Below are 22,771 nucleotides of genomic sequence, written 5' to 3'. Positions count from 1 at the left end.
TGAAAAGCGGATATTTAACCTCATGTTGTGATTACCAAGGATATTCAGAGATAGCGTTGCACACGCGGAACTTTCGTTTCAGATTTGTTGACATCCGGCGCGTTTGGATGTTACACCTCAGACGCTTCCCCTGAAACAAGCGAACTCATTCAAGGGTTTGTTACTGGAGGTAAATTAGTCTAACAAGTGCACTTATTTAAAAGGATGTCGCTAAATTGTCAATATATGTTATTTTAAATGTTATTATAATCTCCGCAAATCGAGGTTAGACTTAAATAAGCAGTTTCTGCGCAGTTTGAGTGATTAGCTGCGTCAGTTAGCTAGCATGCTTGCTCGGTATCGTAGCTAACTTTAGGCTAGCTATCACCCGGTGTCACGGCAAACTCGGAGCAAGGAATTGTCCTGACCTTTTATCACTACTTTTTATATTGCTGGACTCTCACATAGTACCCTCTTCTCTTTTTGCAGGTCCTGTGCTAAACATTGAACCATGTTTTTGACAAGATCGGAGTATGACAGGTAGGTGCAACACAAACTGCTTTGTCATTAATTGAGCGCTTATCCGTGTGAACAAGGAAACTTATGAGAGCATAATTCTGCTAAGAGATGTTTTGGCAGGCAATTGTTGATGTGTAGTGCACCAGGAAATCTGGACATGCTTATTTTTCATCCACTTGCTTTAACGAGGTAGCTGTTTGTTGCAGGTAGTGAGCTAACCTTAGCAGCTAGCTAGTCACTTCGCAACAAGTTCTCTTTCACTTTCGGTATAGCATTTCTTTAAAAAAAAAACATTTTATTCAACCAGTAAATCCCAATTAAGATTCAAAGGCTGTGTTAAACATTATTATAGTCAAGATGGGCAACTTTAACGCTTAATCTTCAGCAATGGAGCCTTTAAACACTAACCACAACATAATGCTAAATAACGGTATGTGTCTTTGTTGGCAGCGCAAGTTGGTTTCTACCAATGTCGAACTGATAACCATTATTATTAATAATACTAATTATAACAATATTACAAATGTTAATTTATATCTGTCTTACAGAGGTGTGAACACATTCTCTCCTGAAGGAAGATTGTTCCAGGTTGAATATGCCATAGAAGCCATAAAGGTGAGTATTGCATGCTGAATCACTTTAGGTGGCTTATATACTTTTTCTGTGTGATATTGGTACTTAACTTGAAAACAAATGTCACATCCAACAATCCTATGTGTCTGGTCTGCCTTGCTTTCCCAGTTGGGCTCTACAGCCATTGGTATCCAGACATCAGAGGGGGTGTGTCTGGCTGTGGAGAAGAGGATCACCTCTCCGCTCATGGAGCCCAACAGCATTGAAAAGATTGTGGAGATTGATACTCACATCGGTAAGACAGTCAGACACAGATTTACTAAACCTCAGACCTGAATGCTGAGTGAACTGCCTGAGTGTACTGCATGTTAACGTCAGACTGTCATTTGCTCTTCACTATAATCATGAAGTAGACAAGCAGCCATGTTGGGCTAACAATCTCTCTACTTTCAATTATACTGACATTTTATAGTGTGTTTAATACATTTGAAATGCTATGCATGTTACATAGTGGAATGAGCTCTAAAAGGTTGGGGCACATTTTAAATGGACTAAAATAAAACTAAGTCAAACCACAGATTTGCACTTTGTATTAAAACATAATTTTTTTACGAATATGTTTGTGAGATCCAAACAATGCAAACATTTACAAAATATTGATGCTTTAAATACAATGTGCATCTTTTGTTTGATTATTGCCTTATGTTCAGGTAACGCATCTTTTATTTTGCATAACGTTATTCCCTTAGAAAACGGAATAATGTTACATTTCTCCGTGTTTGATCATATTGATTGCTTTAGGCTTAAAGATAAACAGGACTGGAAGTTCATTCATTTTTCTTTCTTTCTTCCTAAAAGGTTGTGCCATGAGTGGCTTGATAGCTGATGCCAAGACTCTTATTGACAAAGCAAGAGTGGAAACACAGGTATGACGGCCAAGCACACTGAACTATAAGCAGTTTACTGACTTTGTGTTTTAACTATGAAATAATCCGTGTATATCTTCTTCCACAGAACCACTGGTTCACTTACAATGAGACGATGACAGTGGAGAGTGTGACTCAGGCTGTGTCCAACCTGGCGCTGCAGTTCGGAGAGGAGGACGCTGATCCCGGTGCCATGGTCAGTCACACATTTACAAATCATGGAGGCAAACTATTTAAACAATATGTTATATTTAAAACTTTGCAGGCATAATAAATAGTGGTCATAAACTTAAAGTAACAAGAGTTAACCTATTGCGCTATTTTTTTGTGTGAAAATTCTCATCTACTCAAACTTTAATCCAATTATGTTTTGTTTTTCTACGGCTTAATGTTTGGTGGTATTCTAGTACACAAGCGTAACGTGTTCTTTTCTCTCTGCTCTGTATCTCTATGCCATCATCTACAGAGTCGACCATTCGGCGTAGCACTTCTGTTCGGAGGATTTGATGAGAAAGGACCCCAGCTGTACGTATACATTACTATTTGTGCATTTTGCTTTAGACTCAGCAGAAACATGGTCACTTTTAGTTGTTACTTCACAGATTCTTAACTGTTATTTGTTTATGAATGAAGGTACCACATGGACCCATCAGGAACCTTTGTGCAGTGCGATGCTCGGGCCATCGGCTCAGCGTCTGAAGGAGCACAGAGCTCTCTGCAAGAGATCTACCACAAGGTACTGACCAATGCTTTTTTATGTTGAGACAGCATAAATATTATTTTGATATACTTCTTTCTTCTGGGTGACTTAGTAAATTGCCTAAACATTTTTTTTTTTTTTGAAATATAGAACTTTTCAGAATTTCATACAGGCACAAGTTGTTTAAAAGGAAATTAATTAAATGTAAATCACCAGTATTGATGGGTTGTATCTTTTCTGTTTGTCCCTCTCTCCCTGGCCAACTGACAGTCCATGACATTGAAAGACGCCATCAAGTCATCCCTCACTATTCTGAAGCAGGTGATGGAGGAGAAGCTCAACGCCACCAACATTGAGGTCAGTTCTTAATTTCTCTCTAAGTTCTTAACAATTGATTTTAATTTGACATGGTGCTTAAAAGTTGAAACCACATTACCAATGCCCATTTCAATAATTGTTTTGTTTGAAAAATGAAATGCTGAGCAGTGCTAAGTTTGTAGAGGACAGTGAGTGTGTTAATCCTGAGGTTTTAATGCAGGCTTTTTTTCTGTGTCTCTCCTGTAGCTCGCAATAGTAGAGCCCGGGAAGACCTTCCACATGTTTTCCAAAGAGGAGCTGGAAGATGTTATCAAGGATATCTAGAGCAGAAACACTTGAAAGTCCTGGTTGGAGATCTGGGCAGGAGAGGAGAGGAGAGGAACACCTGGGCTGAATGTCACAACACAACCACAACTTTCCATCAGCACATTCTCCTTACTGCATTCAGATTATTTTTGGATTGCATAAGAAGTTTCTCTTTGTAACGTGCTAATTAACTTGTCTCTCAGTATCTGAACAACTCTGTACAGCAGTCTGACCAGCGCTTACAACTGAGCGGCAGGGAAACAGTTATGGCGGGGTGTGGGGGGGGGGGGCGGGTATGTTTTTGTTACGAATCAGTACAATAAAACTGTTGTATTCAGAAAGTTGTCTGACTCTTTTTGTGTTCTTGTTTTTATGTCATGGATCCTCTCGACTAAGTATTGTTCTTTGTAAAACATCACATTACAGTTAACATAAACAGGTATTTGGTTGCAACAGTGAGTTCTGGAAGTTTGTTTACTAACAAAAAAGCTTTTTAAATCGGTTATTTTCAGCAAAAAAAATGTGTAGGGGTTTAAGAAGCTCACGTAAGTGTAAATTACCCATATCGCTCTCCCATGGTGTCCCATCACGATATTAAGAAAGTGAAAAATGGCCTCCATTAAAAGTTAAAAAGAAAATATATGAGTTGATGAAGTAATCTTTTCTTTAATTTTGGTATCTTTCACTAGCTCCTTCATTTTCCTTTTTGGACGATCATGTGTATTTATCCTCTGAAAACTTTTACGTTAATTGATTATTCTAAAATAAATGAAACCCACTAACGGATACAATAAAAACTAGTTTGAAGTTGAAGTAATGAATTTGCCTTTTGCGTTTTGGGTCAAAAGTGACCGAATGACTTTTGTTTTAATCATAAATATTGTGTTTTTCATCCAATTGCCTCAATACCTTATGTTATCCTCCACACTAGGCCTCTGAACATATACACTTGATCACCACTTGCATTGCATTTTGAGTGACTTATTCAACAGTGAAACACCCTTGATGTTTTCGGTCAGAATTGACCGCCATAGAAAATGAATGGGTATGAGTGTATTATGTTCATCCTGCAGATGGAAAACATCTACACACACGTTACGGGGAACCTCTCCCTTTCTCGTGCTGTATGATACAATGTATCATACCTTCTCACAGGTGCGAGCTCTGTGCCCCTCGAGAACCACAAACCTCTCACTTTCTCGCACTAAATGCGCCTCCCTTACTGTCTCTCAAGCAGTTATATTTGTGCCTTGCTCACATTTGACTCATTGACACAATGAGCAGGCGACCGATTAGGCGATTTTCTGTACGAGGGGCTCTGGACACATTTTTTGAACCAGATGAAGAGGAGATTGAACCAGATGAAGAGGAGATAGAGGAAGATGTCTCAGAAATGGAAGACAACAGCGATCCAGACTATGAGCCTACAACAGACCAGGGAGAGGCCCCTGAGATAGAAGCCCCTGAGGGAGAGGAGCCTGAGGTGATATTCCACAATTTTGCATTGCCAACTATGTGCGTGAACACACGCACGCACACACACACACACACACACACACACACACGTTCTGATATGGTATATTTCTCTTTCAATAAATGTTCATTGAGGAAAACAGTATCAGTGTCTTATTTTATATTCATCACAGTGAATGCTGAACTTGATGGGCCCACCGGTGGGTCCGGACCATGACATGAAACACTGGCTTGCTTGTATCAAATCAATACATCCCATACATCATTGGAACGGGAAGAATCTCAGCTACAACACTAACTAAAGCATTTCCATCTCCAGTAAACACAGCCTACAGGGCAAGCATTTTTATAATATACAGTAATGTAAAATAAGCACTATCTTTGAACTTACTGCCAAAAATAATATGAAATTCACCCCTGGTGTCATTCTGTCTGTCATCCCTTGCTTTGACTGTTCAAATGAGATGTCAACCATCAACATTGGATAAGGGGTTCCAGAGATATCACTGTGCAAAACACACCGGTCAATTTAGACCGAAAATAGCATGGGAAGGGGGGTATGACCTAACGCAAGAGAAGGGTTAACTATTTAGGATCCTATTGTGGACAATTGTAATAGTTATATTTGTGCCTTAATTACAGTACTTCATGTTTAGGAACTATTAAAGTAATGGCTAAAATGATAGTCATAAATACTTTAGATATTCCTAAGGGAAACTAATCACATTTTGAAGTGGGAACCCTATAATCCAGACTTGTTGTTCTGCTTTTCTTATGTTTCTTGGAATTCAAATTCAAGGAATACATTCTCCAATTAAAAAGATTACAACTTTTCCCGGTCACCGCGCAGTCTTTCCACCAGGGGGCAGCGTCACACCAGCAGACCCCTGACATCTCAGCTGAGGAAGATTCCCGCCGTCCAATCAGCGTGCAGCTTATTCTGCTACTGACCAATCACCTGCCACGGTGCATGGGCCGTTATTGAAGATGCATTTGGTGATGAGGGGGGCATGTGGAGCCAACTGTTGGGACAGAAAAGCTTCTCGCGAGTCCAAAGTTGGGCACTGCAGTCTTCTTATAAACATGATCTCCGTGTCTGGCGTTTTGGCGCTCGGACTGTTTTGGTCTGCTCTGGGCACTGAGGGAGACAACTTATCAGGTTTGAGGAGGCTACAGAGGGAGTTTGGCAGTGATGAAGAGCGACATAGTTTAGAGAAGTCGGAGCTCTCGAAACGCAGCGCTGGACTGAATGAACAGACATGTACAGCCCTGCATGGAGTAGAGTCAACCCTGCAGAACAGCACCCACTCTGTAAGTGACTTGTTTAGGTTTATTTTGAACCACCATAACAACATAAAACTTTCAGAAGAGGGGAAGTAGCCTCGTCTTAATGCTTGCTGCTATTGGGGTAAACTCACAGGCTACTTCCAATGAGTCTTTGGTCACATGGAGCTGCAAATAGTGTGTCCACACATTTTCAAATTACACCACCAAACAGATAGACCCTGATAACGTTAGATGATATAACTTGAACATTTATACTGCAACAGAGGGAATGCTTCTGTTTGAAAGCCATCTGTAATGTTAAAAGACACACGTAAACGATCTGTATGACCTTTCTAGTAGTTCCTCCTAACCGTGTTAATAGTTGATCGATCATAAAGTCAACATTTGCCTCCACCTTAAGGAGTTTTTGCTTCTCCTTTTAGTACACTGGAGTCCAATTAATATATTTGGGTTGTGGACAGATGGACTTCTAGGAATGACTGAAAGAAGTGAACATTTGCATATATTGCAAATGTTTTGATAGAACTACACTGCTTTTTGTTGATCTGAATAATGCAGGTTGTCAGTCTCTGTCCTTTCCATTAGTCCATTCTGACATCTGACGAATGGTATAGGGTGTAATACAGTTGGTGTTAATTGTTTGGTCTATAACATTTCACAACATAATGAACAATGTTTTTCCCAGTTGCTCAAACCTGAGTAGATGTCTTTAAATACCTTGTTTTCTCAGTACAAAACCCAGCATCCTCAGGGTTTTTTTAACCTTTTTTTTTTATAGACTTGAACTCTTTTATAACCTTAACCATGATCCCACTTTATAATAGACCAAAGTACACCTTCTGTTATTTTAGTACAGAACATGTTGTAATAGCAAGCACAACAACAACCACCCAGATGTCCAGAGGAATGTTGAAGAATAATAGGACCAGACGTGGTCCAAAGCTGTGTGTGTGTGTGTGTGTGTGTGTGTGTGTGTGTGTGTGTGTGTGTGTGTGTGTGTGTGTGTGTGTGTGTGTGTGTGTGTGTGTGTGTGTGTGTGTGTGTGTGTGTGTGTGTGTGTGTGTGTGTGTGTGTGTGTGTGTGTGTGTGTGTGTGTGTGTGTGTGTGTGTGTGTGTGTGTGTGTGTGTGTGTGTGTGTGTGTGTGTGTGTGTGTGTGTGTGTGTGTGTGTGTGTGTGTGTGTGTGTGTGTGTGTGTGTGTGTGTGTGTGTGTAGTGTGTGTGTGTGTGTGTGTGTGTGTGTGTGTGTGTGTGTGTAGTGTGGTGTGTGTGTGTTGTGTGTGTGTGTGTGTGTGTGTGTGTGTGTGTGTGGTGTGTGTGTGTGTGTGTGTGTGTGTGTGTGTGTGTGTGTGTGTGTGTGTGTGTGTGTGTGTGTGTGTGTGTGTGTGTGTGTGTGTGTGTGTGTGTGTGTGGGTGGCGCCTCAGACACCTGGGCTAGCTTTGAGCATGAAAACGATCCGGCGTGAGAGCAGACCCCTCCTATCTCCTCGGGGTCTTTCCTCCCTCACAAACATTCCCCACGATTTTACAGCTTGACTCGACCTGAGCGCCAGTGTGGACTTAAATGTTCTGTTATCAGAGCTGCAGGGCTGGATCAGACAAGGTGTTTACATCAGTCGTTTTAACTCCTTGTTTTATTTATATATGGTGTAATATATGCCAGATCAACTTAGTCTACACAGCATGTGTTCTGTTCACCAGCCTGAGCTTTTTTTCCTGTATGTTTGTGTAAGGTTAATTTAGCTGACGCAGTCTGGTTCGAAAACTAGCTTGCTGTTCCTTTACGATTATTTTTTTCCTCCTCACTCCATCCCGTCCTCTATCCCCTCTGGCCGAAAGATCGTAGAGAAAAAACATGTTCTGTTTTCAGGGTGAAGCATAATGGGTGGGAGCACCAAGAAAAGCAGCAGAGTTGATGTTCCACATGGTGGGTGAGAGATAGGGAGAGAGAGAGAGAGTTATGGAAAGTATGTGTTTGTTGATATACAGGGAGAGATATCCAATGAGAGCAACAAACTGGTGAAAATAGAGAAGCACTGTGAGGTAGAATTGTGCTTGAATTTTAGAAGCTGTAGAAGTTTATAAAGTATGTTTTCATCTGAGTTTGCATTTAATTGCATCCACACCAGTGCTAAAAGTTGATTATCATACATACAACTGATACATGTTTGTAAAGTCAAATGTTTCTATCATCAAAAATGCCATTACTTTGCTGGTTCTAGCTTCTCAAATGTAACAATTTGCAGATTGTTCTCTGTCCTGCATCCATGTAGATGTAATCAGGACTACAGGCAATTATTTTCTTGATTAATCACTGAATTGTTTGTTGTAAAAAATATAACAAAACTTGGACTTTGAGTCTACAGTCATGCTTGAAACTCTACACAGGCACAATGGTGCTTTGTCTTGATAAAATGCATATAAAGATATATCACTAAATGCTAATATGAGCAACACATGGCTGGATTTCTTGAACAATATATATAATACAGCCCAGCTTACCCAGCTGAGCCCAGCATCAGAGGGTTGGTGTACACAGCTTCATGTGTTTAGATCAGAGCCAAGAGAGTTTGACCTCCTCTTCTGAAGTTCTGTGCGTGTAAACACGGCTGAAGCAGAAAGGTTAAAACCCAGAGCAGAGGGAATAAGGAGCTCATTGTGCTGGCGTCCGACTTCTGAGAGGAACTCGCTGTGCTCCCACCCACCAACAGGGTATGACTGCGTCTGCATGGACATGTGTGTGCGTTCATGTACAGCAGAGTGGGTAACATTCACTTGTGCTTCACTGTTCATCTTTGAAAGTTGATCTACTGACACACACCTGGAGTGTCATGAGCTTTTGAGCAGATGAAGCTCAGAGGAGCAAGTCCTTAAATTAAACATGTGATGCAGCATGAGGTCATGTCTGGTTTGTGAGGCCACAGCCAGCAGGGTCAGGCATTTATCTCTTCACTCTTTTCGCTGACTAATAACTCAAGCATCTTTTCTTCTCTTCACTGTCTCCCTCTGTGCTTCTGTTATCCCCATTACAGAACAGGACCAAGTGGTTAATAACCTTTTCCCGTTCTGCTTAACCCTTCTCCAGCAGTTTTCACTCAGTCACAGCTTTCACAGCCTTTTTTCATCTGACCTTTTTTTTTATCATGCAGTTGTTGGTTGTTTTGGTTTCAGTCTCAGTGAAGCTGTAGCCGCTAAACAAACATTCAGCATTTGTCCAGTCAGGGGTTTCAGGGGAGCAGATGTGGAAAACATCCTGCGTGTTGGATTCAATACAGGTGTGCAAGCTATTGGCAGAAACTTTTGCAAAGATTTGATCCTAAAACAATACACATTACACACCCTGAATCCTGCTGACCTGCAGTGACCTCGGCAGCTATGCTCAATGTGACCACACTTCTTACTTTTGTAAAGATAACTTTTTTTATTGCTTTTCCTTTCTTTTCTATGGGAGTTATTTGCGTTGTGATAACATCCAGAATAAATGAATGTTCTATGTTGCAGAGTAGGGTTTATTGTAGAGCATGTTTTTGATACTCATTTTTGACCTTTCGGATACATCAGCCAGTAGTCACGTTTTTGACATAAATACACCTCCATCATTATTAGATGTTCTTTGTGTTGTCTAACTAGCACACTTTACCATGCTAAACAGCTAAAATGCAAAGTAAATGGGGTTGATGATACATCGACTAAACATGTAGCATTGTAAGAATGATAGCATTCTGACGTTAGCGTTTAGCACAAAGTGTACAAACTGCAGCATCATAGTTCTGCAAACGTGGCTGTAGGCTCTTCGTGTTGACCAATAATTGTTTCATGTTCGTGCTCCCTAATTAAAATAGAATATAATTTGAATGATATGACACTTCTTCGTAAAGTTATAATAAGAACTTATACAGTATTTGTTTGTTCTTGCTGAAAGATATTTGTTCCCTGAAACAAAAGCTGACTCTTAGTAAATGTATTTTAATTGTGTTGAAAATAATTCAAATCAGTGAGTTTTGAAATCCTTGCTTTCACTGTACTTATAACAAACAAAATGGGTTTAAAATCCCAGTCATAACCTTAGATATATGTTAGTTGTCATTATAAAGCACAGATAATCAGGCTAAGACCATGAAATGGCTTAGTTTATTATATGAAACTGTAGTTTTCATGGTTCTGTCACACTAATGTTGTGATTATTGCAATAGTAGTATTGATATGGTTGTTAATGATTATAATTATGAATCAAAGCCGGTTTGCATGTTACGATGGGAGGACAGAGAAGTATTCATGGGTTACCCACATTGATCTCTTCTTAACGTCAATACATATTATGAGAAAAAGTGGATTTTTGTGCATCCATTAAGTCCCGCTTAAACCTCAAGTATGACCATAACTTCGATGTTTCACCCGTATCTAAAACCCATAATAGCCCTTTACTTTAATACGTTTTTTATTTCACTATAATCACTTTTATTACATGGAAACAGAGAAAAGCAGGAATACAGGGAAATAGATCAAACTGACATGAAACAATATTCCCTGAAAGATTTGAAGCCAAAACACTGATTTATTGGCGCGAGACTGTTTGGAGGACAGGACTCGTCATGCTTAACATTTTCTAACTAAATACCAGATTGACTTAATTACTGCAAAAAGAGGAGGTTAAGTTGTCAGGCAATAAACTGATGGAGATTCAAGAATAGTTTGATGCAGGCGAGGGGGTGATGAAGTGATTTATGTAGAGAATAGATGGAAAGTTGTGTTCACACACTCGGATATTCGCAGCTGGCCAGTTTCCACTGGACCTGTTTACAAGGAGTTTCCAGCAGCCAGACCTGGCCGTCTCCTGTGGCTTTATAGAGCGGTGTGCAGACTCTCTGGGGCTCGGCTCACCTTGTAAACATCTCTGCCCTGCCAGAGAAAGACAGGAGGGGAGAAACCTTTGGTGGCTAAATATGTTGCTGAAATTACCAAACCCTTGAATGTCACTCTGGGTGAACAGACTGGAATCTGGCAGTCAGTGCACTTGTTGTGAAATAAAAGTTCAGGACAGAACTCTTTCCTCAAATTACATCTAATATTATGTAACACTGCGGTTTTGTTTTTAAAATGTGTTATTGAATAACAAATCTTCTGCACAAGGATCCAGCTGAGGCTTAAAAAGTCTTGAAGGCATTGAATTAATTTGTCTAAAAACGAGGCCTTAGTTTGTATTGTCTCAAGTGAATTCTTTATGGTGTTTGTTTATGTATTGTATAATCTTTAGATAATTGGAAATACCACTTAAAAACAAATGCCTTTCTTATTGGCACCACTCAGATCCTAATAGCGGAATATTGCGTGTAAATTGAACTTTCCCTTGATTGACATAAAGAAACATTTAAAAAAGTTTTAAAAAAAACGTGAACTTAAACCGTAGGACACCAGTCCGTAGAGTCATACATGTATTTTTTTCACACAGAATAAAAATACTTTGAGCGAGTGTTTAAATGTGTGTGTGTGTGTGTGTTCTTGCTGTGCTCGGGCCACGGGTAATTGTTTTGTTCTCTGGCCTCGGCTTTGTCATTAGGCGGGAATGTAGGTCACACATGCAGAGTGCATCCAACTGGCCGAGTTACTTTGGACAGTAAAAACAATGCAATGTCCTCTTGTTCAGCGCGGGACAGAAACACACACACACACACACACACACACACACACACACACACACACACACACACACACACACACACACACACACACACACTCTCTTGTGTTTTGTTTAAGACTAAACTGTGTACTCTTGAGTGTGAATTTCCTTCAGTCGAGTGAATATTAAGCAAATACCATGTGCCTGAAATATTTTAAATAATCATAGTCAAGGAACATTGCGCAAGAATGACTCAGATTGATTGTTTCCTAAAAACTCACTTTTTTTCCTTTCATTACAGTTCACCTTCAAAGTGAGCACCATGGGTTCACTGTCACTGGCCTGGGTGGGAGACGGTTCCGGGGTGAGTTTGTTTACATGACTGAAAATGTTTGAATTAAATATACGAATATGTTGCAAGACTGTTGTGTTATCCTGCTTCTTCTCCCAGGTCCTGCTGGTGTTGACCACATTCCAGGTGCCGTTGTTCATGATGCGGTTTGGCCAGTCCAATCTCTACAAGAGGTGAGAAATACCCAGTGGAAATGTTGCAGTTAATTATTAGTCATAGCTGTGGTCAGAGGGTCTAACTGCAACGTTGTCACTGTGTCAGTGAAGACTATGGGAAGACGTTCAAAGATGTGACGCACCTGATCAACCACACCTTCATCCAGAGCGAGTTCGGCTTCGCCATCAGTCCTGACCACTCTGGCAAGGTGAGCCGAAATGTTCACATTATGGAGCTTAATGGTGGTTTGTGTGTTGGTCTTGTAATAACACAGGAAATGATAAGTCTAATGTTATGTTATTAGTGTATGATGGACATTTCATCTCTGTGTTTGGTTTCAGGTGATTCTCACTGGAGATGTGTCAGACGTCGGGGGGTTTAAACTGTTTCGCTCCCAGGACTTTGGCTTGACCTTTGTTCCAACCGACCTGCCGTTTGAGCCCCTCATTCAGATGCTGTACAACCCCGGAGACTGCAACACACTTGTGACGCTCAGTATCATGGTAGCAGCTTTCAATCTTTAGACCAAACCAAATCGATTTGAGTTTAAAACTTAATCACGTTTCATAATGACATGTTTGACTTCTTCTAAATCAACAATATTATCAAAAAGTCCTAACACAAAAGTCTATGAACACTTCTTTACTAACTGAGCCTTTTCCCTCCAGTTGGACCTGTGGCTGTCGGAGGACTTTGGCGCCACCTGGAGGAAAATCCATGACAGTGTTTGTTTGGTCAGATGGTGAGAATTCTCCTTTACATAATCTGTCAGTCTTGTAATAAATTATAAATACACACAAGGTATTTGGGTTGATGTTGGTACTAAATATGTTACAGATGGCATACTGAAGAACCCGGACTAAATAGGGATACGAATGATTGGGTTGGGGGCTTGGACCACGTGTTTAAATACTATTACTTATTAGTCATTGGCAGTTAGTTATTCATATTCATTTTTTCCCTCTCCCTTGACAACCTGATGATTTACGTCATCATAGCTACTACTAAATAAAGCCCTGAAGCAGAGACTTTATTGGTGTACTATATGGAAAATCATATATTTATGTTCCATGGCGCACACACAGCAGTAAATCCATAAACTGTAAATCCAGATAGAACAATTTGAGAACATGCTTTTAGGGTCAGGCTGCCGTCCTTAAGTAAAAGACAAGAGTACATAACAGCATATTTGTCTCCACACAGCCTCCGTGTTTGTGTGTGTTTTATTTGTCCATTTTTGTTATTCCAGCTGTTTTTCTCACCACAGTTTGCATCACTCTCCTGACTCTCCTGCTTTCATTGCTTTTGGACACCTCAAGTTCACATGGGGTAGTGGTGGTGTCAGCCTGTGGTTGTGAGCGCTGCATTGTGGGAACATTTTGATAGCTCTGCGTGACCACAGCTGTTATTTAGACCCCGACTTAAATTGACAGCAGAGAGAGGGAGCTGAGGCTGCAGTCAGAGTGAGTCATGAGTCAGCGAAGGCATTCTTATTCAGCCCACAGTCCTCGAACCGGCAGAATCTCTGCAGTGTGAAAACCTTCGTCCCCTTTGGCAGCGAACAAAGCCAGATTGGTTGGAGCTCAGCCCGGGAGGGTTTGATGTTTGCACCGCTAGCAAAGCACTTAGAAAAAACCACAACCATAATCTATGATCTCTACCATTTCTCAAAGTCATTTACATTTGAACTCAAGAGAACTCTAGAAGTAAAACATTTTTGATCTTTCTACAGATTCATTCCTTTACTGTTTCTTCATTTTTCTCAAATATAGGGGTCCAAAAAACAGCATCTACTTTACAACAAACTACAATGGATCATGCAGTAAGTGAACACAGTTTATTCACATGTCTATTTAAAATCCTGCGTTACATGTAGTAATTCCTCTTTCTTCCTGTTAGAAGATAAAGGAATGCTGGAGTTAAAGAAGACAGCAGATTATGGTCGAAGTTTCCAAACCATTGCAACCAGAGTTTTCTCCTTCGTACTGGGGGGGCGCTTTGTTTTTGCCTCCATCATGACTGGCAAGGTAAGTGTGTGTCTCTCTGCAAGTAAATGTTTCGAAAAATTACTCGAAGGACCAGTTAACCCATATCACAAAAAACCTATCATTAAAAAAAAAAAGCAGTATCTAGCCTTTGTGGACTGTCTTAAGGCAGTGTTGGATCAGAATATGATTGATTCAGCCAGGCCACATCTTGAGGTAGTTTAACTCATATCGTGATCAGTTAATCGCATAATAAGGATATTTACCCGAAAATACCTTTGTCTCTTTTTGCGAGCTAAAGGTACAGCGCAAGCTCAATTCGGTTACTGTAGCTATCAAGTTTTCCCTGGCAAAAAAGGGATTAAAAACAGAATGAACCCTGTCTATGGCATTGCTATCTTTGACCTTAACATGTTCCTGTGTGTGTGTGTGTTAGGGGACACAGCGTAAGATCCACGTGTCGGTGGACGGAGGTAAAGTGTGGAACATGGCTCAGCTTCCTACAGTCAACCACGAGCAGTTCTACTCCATCCTGGCATCCAATCAGGACATGATATTCATGCACGTGGACGACCCTGGAGGTCAGAACCAGTGAGGATGCTGCTGATAGTGATGATTGATGTGGATGATGATGCTGATTACAGATGATGCTAATGATTAACAAAATGGTTGATAATGCAAAATCACCTCCATTTGAACAGTCTCATTAGATGTCCTTGAAAAATACCTCCAAGCTGCAGAACGTTTCTCTGCAGGCGTCATCAAGCAGGAGCCTTGGGGCTGTCATACAAAGTTAAATCTGAACCTGTGTGTGTGTGTGTGTGTGTGTGTGTGTGTGTGTGTGTGTGTGTGTGTGTGTGTGTGTGTGTGTGTGTGTGTGTGTGTGTGTGTGTGTGTGTGTGTGTGTGTGTGTGTGTGTGTGTGTGTGTGTGTGTGTGGTGTGTGTGTGTGTGTGTGTGTGTGTGAGTGTGTGTGGTGTGTGTGTGTGTGTGTGTGTGTGTGTGTGGTGTGTGTTGTGTGTGTGTGTGTGTGTGTGTGTGTGTGTGTGTGTGTGTGTGTGGTGTGTGTGTGTGTGTGTGTGTGTGTGTGTGTGTGTGTGTGTGTGTGTGTGTGTGTGTGTGTGTGTGTGTGTGTGTGTGTGTGTGTGTGTGTGGTGTGTGCGTGTGTGTGTGTGTGGTGTGTGTGTGTGTGTGTGTGTGTGTGTGTGTGTGTGTGGTGTGTGTGTGTGTGTGTGTGTGTGTGTGTGTGTGTGTGTGTGTGTGTGTGTGTGTGTGTGTGTGTGTGTGTGTGTGTGTGTGTGTGTGTGTGTGTGTGTGTGTGTGATCAGACTCAGGTGTTGGAACCATCTATGTGTCAGATGACAGAGGAGCTGTTTTCTCCAAATCTCTGGAGCGCCATCTTTACACGACCACAGGAAGCGAAACCGACTTCACCGCCATCTCTTCACTCAGGGGCGTCTACATGACCAGCGTTCTCTCAGAGGGTGAGTCAGCACACCGAGTTATATGTACTTACACATTTAAGACGAGTCTTCGGGTACCTTTTTGTCAACATTTTGAAATATGATATCATTTATTTTCATTTTAAGAATTGCTCTTCCAATTTGGCTCTTAATTTCTCTTCGCCGCACTGGAACATCACAGTGATGATGTAATAGTATGTTTGTTAAAGTTAGTAAACCATCTGATGTTTCTTATCCACAAATATATTTTTTATTTTTAAGACAGTGACTTATTATACTATACAATGTAACTTTATTCCACCTTTGATCCATGCCATTGGGTGGCAAATCCTGTATACATGCCCAAAAAACATTTCAACCAAACACAAACTGCTTTCCATTGTGGCTATTTTATTGGGTGTTTTTATAGCGTTGATTGTGAATACAGTTTGGCATCCTACATTTAGAATCCTTCCTTGAACTCACTATGTAATGAGTCCTTACTAATCCTTATAATTTAATATAAAGTCGACTAAATGTTCACTGCCATTGATGCCAAACAGATTTTCGATTGGTTGAATTAGTCGATTTTTCATTTTCTCACCATAGTAGTATAAACTAAGAACAGTTGCTACATAGAAGGTAGGATATGATGAGTCCACGGATTTAGGAAAATGTTTTCAAAAATGTAGTTAGATAGTTGTGTACCCATATGGATACTGAACTGAAGTGAATGTTATTGACTGCAGATGGTGCAATGGAGACAGTGATCACCTTTGACCAGGGAGCAAAATGGCAGACGCTGCGCAGACCACAGAACAGCCACTGTGACACCGAGACCTCGACCAACAGGCCTAACAGAGTGAGACAAACATTCATGCATCATTTAAATATATTCAGTTTTATCTTTGAGTATTTCTCATTACTTCTGGAGTGTTTCATTTATTCACTTAGCTGTTTGAGTCTTGTTATTATATGAGATCAGTTCTGTTTCTTGTTTCTATGGAATTTTAGCATAAGAAAATATGAGTGTCTTCATGTGGACTTGGTACCAACATATAATCATGTGTTTACAGTGCAGACTCCTCATCCACGCAGCCTACAGCATCACCATGATGATGAACGTCCCCATGCTGCCTCTCTCACAATCCAGTGCTGTAGGCATCATTCTTGCCCATGGTAAATAAATACAAATATACAAATAAATACTTTTACTGCATGGTGAGATGTTTACTTACACCATTGTCCTGCGTTTCCTCAGGCAGTGTTGGGGATGAAGTGTCCTCTCTCTCACCTGATGTGTACGTGTCTGATGACGGGGGCTACTCCTGGATGTTGGCTCTCAGAGGCCCCCACCATTATGCTATAATGGACTCTGGGGGGCTGCTGGTGGCTGTGGAGCAAACCAACGCTCCTGTCAACCAGATAAAGTGAATATACCTACACAATGAGTTTATTTTAGTATCGTTGGTAGCACTTTTTATGAATACCATGTGTATACTGCATTAAATATATACGTAAAGCATTATAATCTGATTTTAGCACATGTATAATAATAGTTATATCACTCCTAAATATTCAAATGCTTATCCATCATAACACCTTCTCAAGCATTTGTAATGTATTACAAGATAAAGTATCATAATACTTTTAAGGGTCATAGTTTATTATATTTCTCATAGCAATATTAATATAACATATACTATATATATATATATATATATATATATATATATATATATATATATATATATATATATATATATAATTATTTTACAATGCATTATCTAATAACTATTCTGAGGTATAGGCATATATAATGCTTAACAAGTACATAGTCATTGTTTGCTTTAATTAAAGTGAAATAAATATCAATAAATCAATGCAAGAACAACTCACAAAGCATTGTAACAGTAATGTATTTATTTAACGAGTCATGACAGAATGACAATTTTGCCTCTCACACCCTCAGGTTTTCCACAGATGAGGGGCAGTGTTGGCATACGTATAACTTCACCAGCGACCCGCTCCACTTCAGCGGCATGGACAGTGAGCCCGGCTCCCGCTCCATGAACGTCAGCCTGTGGGGTTACAGGAACGACTTCAGCAAATGGGTGGTGATCACCATAGACTTCAGGAAGATCCTCACCAGAGACTGTGAGTATGTGGGACAATGAGGGTTTAAGAGAAAGGGTTTTACCTATTGACTAACTCAGTGCTTGTGTACATGTGCAGGCACTGAGGGGGACTATGTGCAGTGGCTGGCTCACTCTGCAGACCCCAGTGGATCACATGATGGCTGTGTGCTGGGCTATAAGGAAACCTTCCTACGCCTGAGGAAAGACTCTGTCTGCTGGAACGGGAGGGACTATGCCATCACTAAGAAGCTGTCCCCCTGTCCGTGTACAATAGAGGATTATCACTGGTATGTTTTTGAAAAAGAACACAAATGGAATTAATGGAAACATATTTATCGTGTCTGTCAATTTCTTGTCTCACAGTGACTTTGGATATTACCGGCCAGAGAACAGCTCAGAGTGTGTGGAGCAGGAGGAGCTGAAGGGTCACCCTCTGGAGTTTTGTTTAAATGGGACCACCGAACAGCTTCAGACCAGCGGGTGAGGAGGCCTGTTTTTATCTTACTCTCTCTTTCCTTAGCCGTAAATATAACCTCGTATGTTGACCTCTCCACTTCACTTCCAGGAGCCTGCTACAGATTATTACGTTGAATGTTGTTCTATGAGAATGTAGTTCAAGAATAACTACATCGTACATACAATAAATACAAGGTTCATGAAGGCGTGTGGTGCAGTGGGTTGTGTGTTGGTGTTCGGATCAGGGGGTCACAGCTTCAAACCCCACTGCAGTCAGCATGTCGTTGTGTCCCTGGGCAAGACACTTCACCCCAAATTGCTCCTGTGGGGATTGCCCACAGTATTGAGTATGTAAGTCGCTTTGGATAAAAGCGTCTAACAAGTGACATGTAATGTAATGTAATAATGAAGCAACATAATAAAGGGTTCCTTAGTTAAGTCACTAATGGAGGGTTGCAGGAACAAGTCCTTAACACTGTTAGCATTTTAAATGCCCAAGCCAATTCCAATTACACTGCAAAAATCAAACAAGTGGTGTTAATCTTGCTAAAGTGTAAGTATCATTTACCAAAGAGTTTATTTTATTAAATAATCCAAAATCCAATGGAATAAGAAAATGGTACTGTCCCTGCAGCACTCTATAGTGGACACAATTAAGTATAGGGTTTGAAAGCAACTATAAAAAACTTCACAAAACATCTTAGTATGCTTCTATTTTTCTTCATTAGTGTTAAGAATCTTATGTTTAGTCTACCTGCTGTCTTGTCCTGCCCTGTGTAATTTTCTTTGCGATTTGTCTTGCCTGACGTGTCTCTCTGTCTCTTCTTAAATGTAAGCTACCGGAAGGTTCCAGGAGACCAGTGTGAGGGAGGTTTTCAGCCCGACAGGAAGGAGACAGACCTGGGGAGGATGTGCACCAGCAACGTCCTTTCTCCAAACTCTCTGGTCAGTCTTGCTCCTTCTGAGAAAAATACTAGGTAGGCTAGAAAGACAGTATCTACCTAGTTAACATTGGGATGGGTTAGGGCCTGAGAATCAAAAGGGGAACCTCTGATCTTTGTCATGGTGAACACTGAAGGCATGTGTTAGTTACCTAGTAGGGGTGTGGCACGACCCGATCATGTTTGTTTGATGTATTTATTTGAGGAATATTACAGTCTCTTCTCTAAGCTGAGAGACAGGAAGTCTGGTGAATCTTTTTTTCATTGAATTTCGCATGTCATTTCTTCACGCCTTTCTTCACGTTTGTGTAACTCGTTACAGACTGAAGACAGTTCACCGAACACTGCTGTCATAGTGATGGTTGTCATAGCGATGCTTCTGTCGAGTGCTGTTGCAGGCGTTTGGCTGGTTAAGAAATATGTCTGCGGAGGACGGTCAGTTAAATATGTTACATATGTCTGCACAAAAATAAATGAACACTGTTAAACACTGTATTTCATCTCTGTTTGTTCCTCATGTCCTCACCAGGTTCCTCGTGCATCGATACTCTGTCATGAGAGAGAATGTTGAGGCTGATAAAATAGAAGGAGTCGATGATATTGACACACACTACATGGAGACAGGAAAAGCACAGTACAATGAAGACTCAGATCAGGTATCTGGTTCTGTGTCAAATTACTTTTTCAGTTCTTCTTTGTGATTATCTTCCTCCCTTATAAGCATTGTTTGTGTTTCTCCACAGGACCTGTTAGAATAAGGCGGACATTTCTCCCTCAAAGGCTCTTCAAGACTACATTTAACACAGTCTTCGTGATGCCTGGGCACCCGTGGTGCTCCCACATGCCGATTAACATCTTTTTTTTCACTTCTCGCTATCCCCTGGTGGCTGGAGGACTCTGCAGAATCTCACATGGCTTCCTTTTACCAGTCGAGGCTCCCATAAAAAAGGTTGAACCGTTTTTTTGGGGAGGGGGACAAACCCAGCGCAGAACAGAAGGAAAGCTTCTGGGGTCCCTGGAGAGCTTTTGTAGTGTCTGTCACAAAGAGTTCTGCAAAGACCACTGAGTCTGAATACATGCTCTGTATGTTCCCTTGCATGCTGACCTGAGAAAAGATGGCCTTTCATATCGTGATGCATTGCAGAAGCATAATACAGAGGCTAGATATAAAGGCTTACAGAACATTTCACACAATAAGAGTTAGGGAACTGCTAATCAACAGAACACAGAAAGTAGTTATCATACTTTAGCTCAGAGATTGTCTGCTGACACTTAGGTAGTTTTTGTACTCTGTAAACTTAATAATTGCAACATACAGTCCTGTTGTAAATGGCGACCATTTTAATATTACTTTTGTCTGCTTCACTAGTCACTAAGATAAGGCTACGCTACTCACTATGAGTTCTTGCTAATCACAAGTTCCTAAGAATTCAAGGTATTGTTGTAACAGCTACTAAGAGCTGTAGTGCCTCCTTTAATGTTACTGGTCATCGTCTCTGACTAGTGACATCTTGTTTTGTTCTGAAGGAAATATACTTCCATTTTATTCAGGTGATGCACTATAGATAAACATATTTCATACCACTTTTATTGTTTTATAATTGTAATTATTAAAACATTTTTAAATTGATAGAAAAAAAATCTGATTTTAATGTCAAATTAACCAGAACAAACAAGTTCCATTTTTCTAGAAAATAAAAGACAAATAAGTGCCTATTTTAGACTAAATTATAACTTTTATCAGCTGACAGATAAATGATGCCCAATAAAACAATACTTTATTAGATTGCTAAGAAATGAATGCTAAAGTGCCTTGTGAAACTTTCGGAATAAATGTTAAAATGGCCTGCCATTGTTGTGAAGACATCAAATACAAACTCATTTTTTTTATACAGTGCAGCTTCATACAAGCAATTGTATTATTCCCCTGTATGTGTTGTGAAAAGACTTGAATATTTGCCAAAGCACTTTTATTGAGTAGTTTGTAGAGGAGTGAATTGTAGAGGTGAGGTTGTAGAGGTGAAACCTAACCTTAGCCCAGCATTATATAAAGTATTAAGGTAATGCTAACTCAAACTCTTTACTTGAACTTTCAGATTTTAATTTTTCTTTTGCTTAACAGGGTGCACCAATATGTTGTTGTGTTTTAAATATTTTGTTTTTGTCTTATTTGGCTGATATTTTTCTATATTAGCCAATTCCAATGTCCATGTGTCTCTATCTTAATGCAGGTGAAGAATCATCAAGATAATCAAGTGTCTTCTAGAGACCATGTTGGCTTGTTTCCTTTTATTATTTTGACAGCAGAAAAACAATATTTACAGCAAAAACATTTCCAGAAATGAACTGACACTGCTTTTTTAAAGCTTTTTTTTGCCAGTCTTATGATATATTGGTGCATCCCAACTTAATAATATAATAGATTCTGCTAAATATCCACAATAACAGAACTTAATTTATCAGATTAATGTCTGGTTGCCATAACGAGCATATACTTTATGAAGTTTATTGAGTTGTATCATTTTCCAAGATGACATTTCACTGTGTTACATACATTGTTCAAATGATATGTTGGATTGCAATCATTTGTTTTCTGCAAAACTGTAACTTTTGCCGTGTGCAGGGCCTTTGGCTAATGCTTGTTTTCTCTAGCAGAGTCAATATTATCCCAGTGAATAAGCTATTTTAATAAGCTGGCATTTTCTCAAGGACTGTTGGGTGGACTTTGTTAGATATGAAAGCAAATTAATATGCTTGATGCTTCTTTATTTACACAACTGTCAGTAAGAACAAACCCAGCTATTTACTGGATTCAATGATTTATTTTTGCACTGTATCTACAGATCTGTGAAAGGGTTGCATTTGTGGCTACTTGTACATCTAACTTTTGTTTGGTATTTGGGCAATGAGTTGTGATCTTCATTCCATCTTGTTTTCTTGACTGTTTTCTAGAATATCAGAGAAAAGTATCTCTGAATAAAACTATTCTGTAGCACAAATGTTTTATAACAATGTCGGCATTTATTGAATGAAATGACACAATCTCTCTTACATCTGTTCAGATATGCTTGGCTGTGGTTAATGCAAAATGTCTATTATTGCAACAATACTTAGGCAAGTTCCAAAAAAATATATAGTATGTTTATATCAAAGTACATCTCACTTAAATGTAATCTCTAGCAGTGTGTATTTATTATTATTATTGCATGATAGGTGAGAAGTATTACAATTAGCCATTCTATTCAAAATACTACTGATGTAATTGTAACAATGGCTAACATGTCTTCATGCAACACAACAAAACTTTAGCTACAAAAAGGTAATAAAGATGATTGAACAACCCCTATGAATTTAAAAACAGACCTATTAGGTATTTCCATTATTAAGGCTTAATATTTTCTCTATAAATAGAATGTTTGGTTAGATAATCATCAGACAACCAGAGGTTCTCATAGCTCAACGTGTCACCCTTCAAATATTGTGTCCAGGCAATAGTGTAAAATTCCCAATCGTTAGAAATAAATGGAAATTATAAGAAGGAAATATGTGAAAGATGACTTAAATTATTAAGAGAGTTTAAGCTGTACATGTATTGGCTGTCGGTGA

The 22,771-nt window shown here is 39.8% G+C and overlaps 2 protein-coding genes across 2 annotated transcripts; both read left to right on the top strand.

Moving 5' to 3' along the window:
• Window positions 1-59: 59 nt before the first annotated feature.
• psma5 (proteasome 20S subunit alpha 5) lies at window positions 60-3,662 on the top strand. Its single transcript, XM_034134959.1, has 10 exons — window positions 60-169; window positions 469-519; window positions 1,047-1,113; window positions 1,240-1,366; window positions 1,930-1,997; window positions 2,086-2,193; window positions 2,464-2,522; window positions 2,631-2,733; window positions 2,968-3,054; window positions 3,262-3,662. The coding sequence occupies exons 2-10, from the start codon at window positions 491-493 to the stop codon at window positions 3,337-3,339; spliced, it is 726 nt and encodes a 241-aa protein (XP_033990850.1). The 5' UTR covers window positions 60-169; window positions 469-490; the 3' UTR covers window positions 3,340-3,662.
• A 2,087-nt stretch (window positions 3,663-5,749) lies between these two features.
• Window positions 5,750-22,171, top strand: LOC117486582 (sortilin-like). The gene is given in 22 exon segments (XM_034135093.1): window positions 5,750-5,776; window positions 5,778-5,839; window positions 5,841-6,105; window positions 11,998-12,060; window positions 12,148-12,221; window positions 12,310-12,412; window positions 12,546-12,707; window positions 12,873-12,946; window positions 13,977-14,026; window positions 14,104-14,231; window positions 14,626-14,770; window positions 15,517-15,672; window positions 16,380-16,492; window positions 16,707-16,809; window positions 16,892-17,060; window positions 17,603-17,787; window positions 17,866-18,055; window positions 18,132-18,248; window positions 19,061-19,169; window positions 19,488-19,600; window positions 19,695-19,821; window positions 19,909-22,171. Coding segments are annotated over 22 exon segments (2,535 nt in total). The 5' UTR covers window positions 5,750-5,764; the 3' UTR covers window positions 19,924-22,171.
• The last annotated feature ends 600 nt before the right edge of the window (window positions 22,172-22,771 follow it).

Source organism: Trematomus bernacchii, unplaced genomic scaffold (genome assembly GCF_902827165.1).
Source record: "Trematomus bernacchii unplaced genomic scaffold, fTreBer1.1, whole genome shotgun sequence".
Taxonomy (NCBI): Eukaryota; Metazoa; Chordata; class Actinopteri; order Perciformes; family Nototheniidae; genus Trematomus; species Trematomus bernacchii.
The sequence above is the reverse complement of the archived record's forward strand: the minus strand, read 5'-3'. Positions and strand labels throughout refer to the sequence as shown.

What these genes read in the sequence shown, in the direction of transcription:
- psma5 (XM_034134959.1), top strand. Translation starts at nt 491, where the DNA reads ATGTTTTTGACAAGATCGGAGTATGACAG. An exon ending in GGAGATTGATACTCACATCG is followed by an intron (nt 1,367 to 1,929) that starts GTAAGACAGTCA and finishes TCTTCCTAAAAG; the next exon opens with GTTGTGCCATGAGTGGCTTG. An exon ending in TGCAAGAGATCTACCACAAG is followed by an intron (nt 2,734 to 2,967) that starts GTACTGACCAAT and finishes GCCAACTGACAG; the next exon opens with TCCATGACATTGAAAGACGC.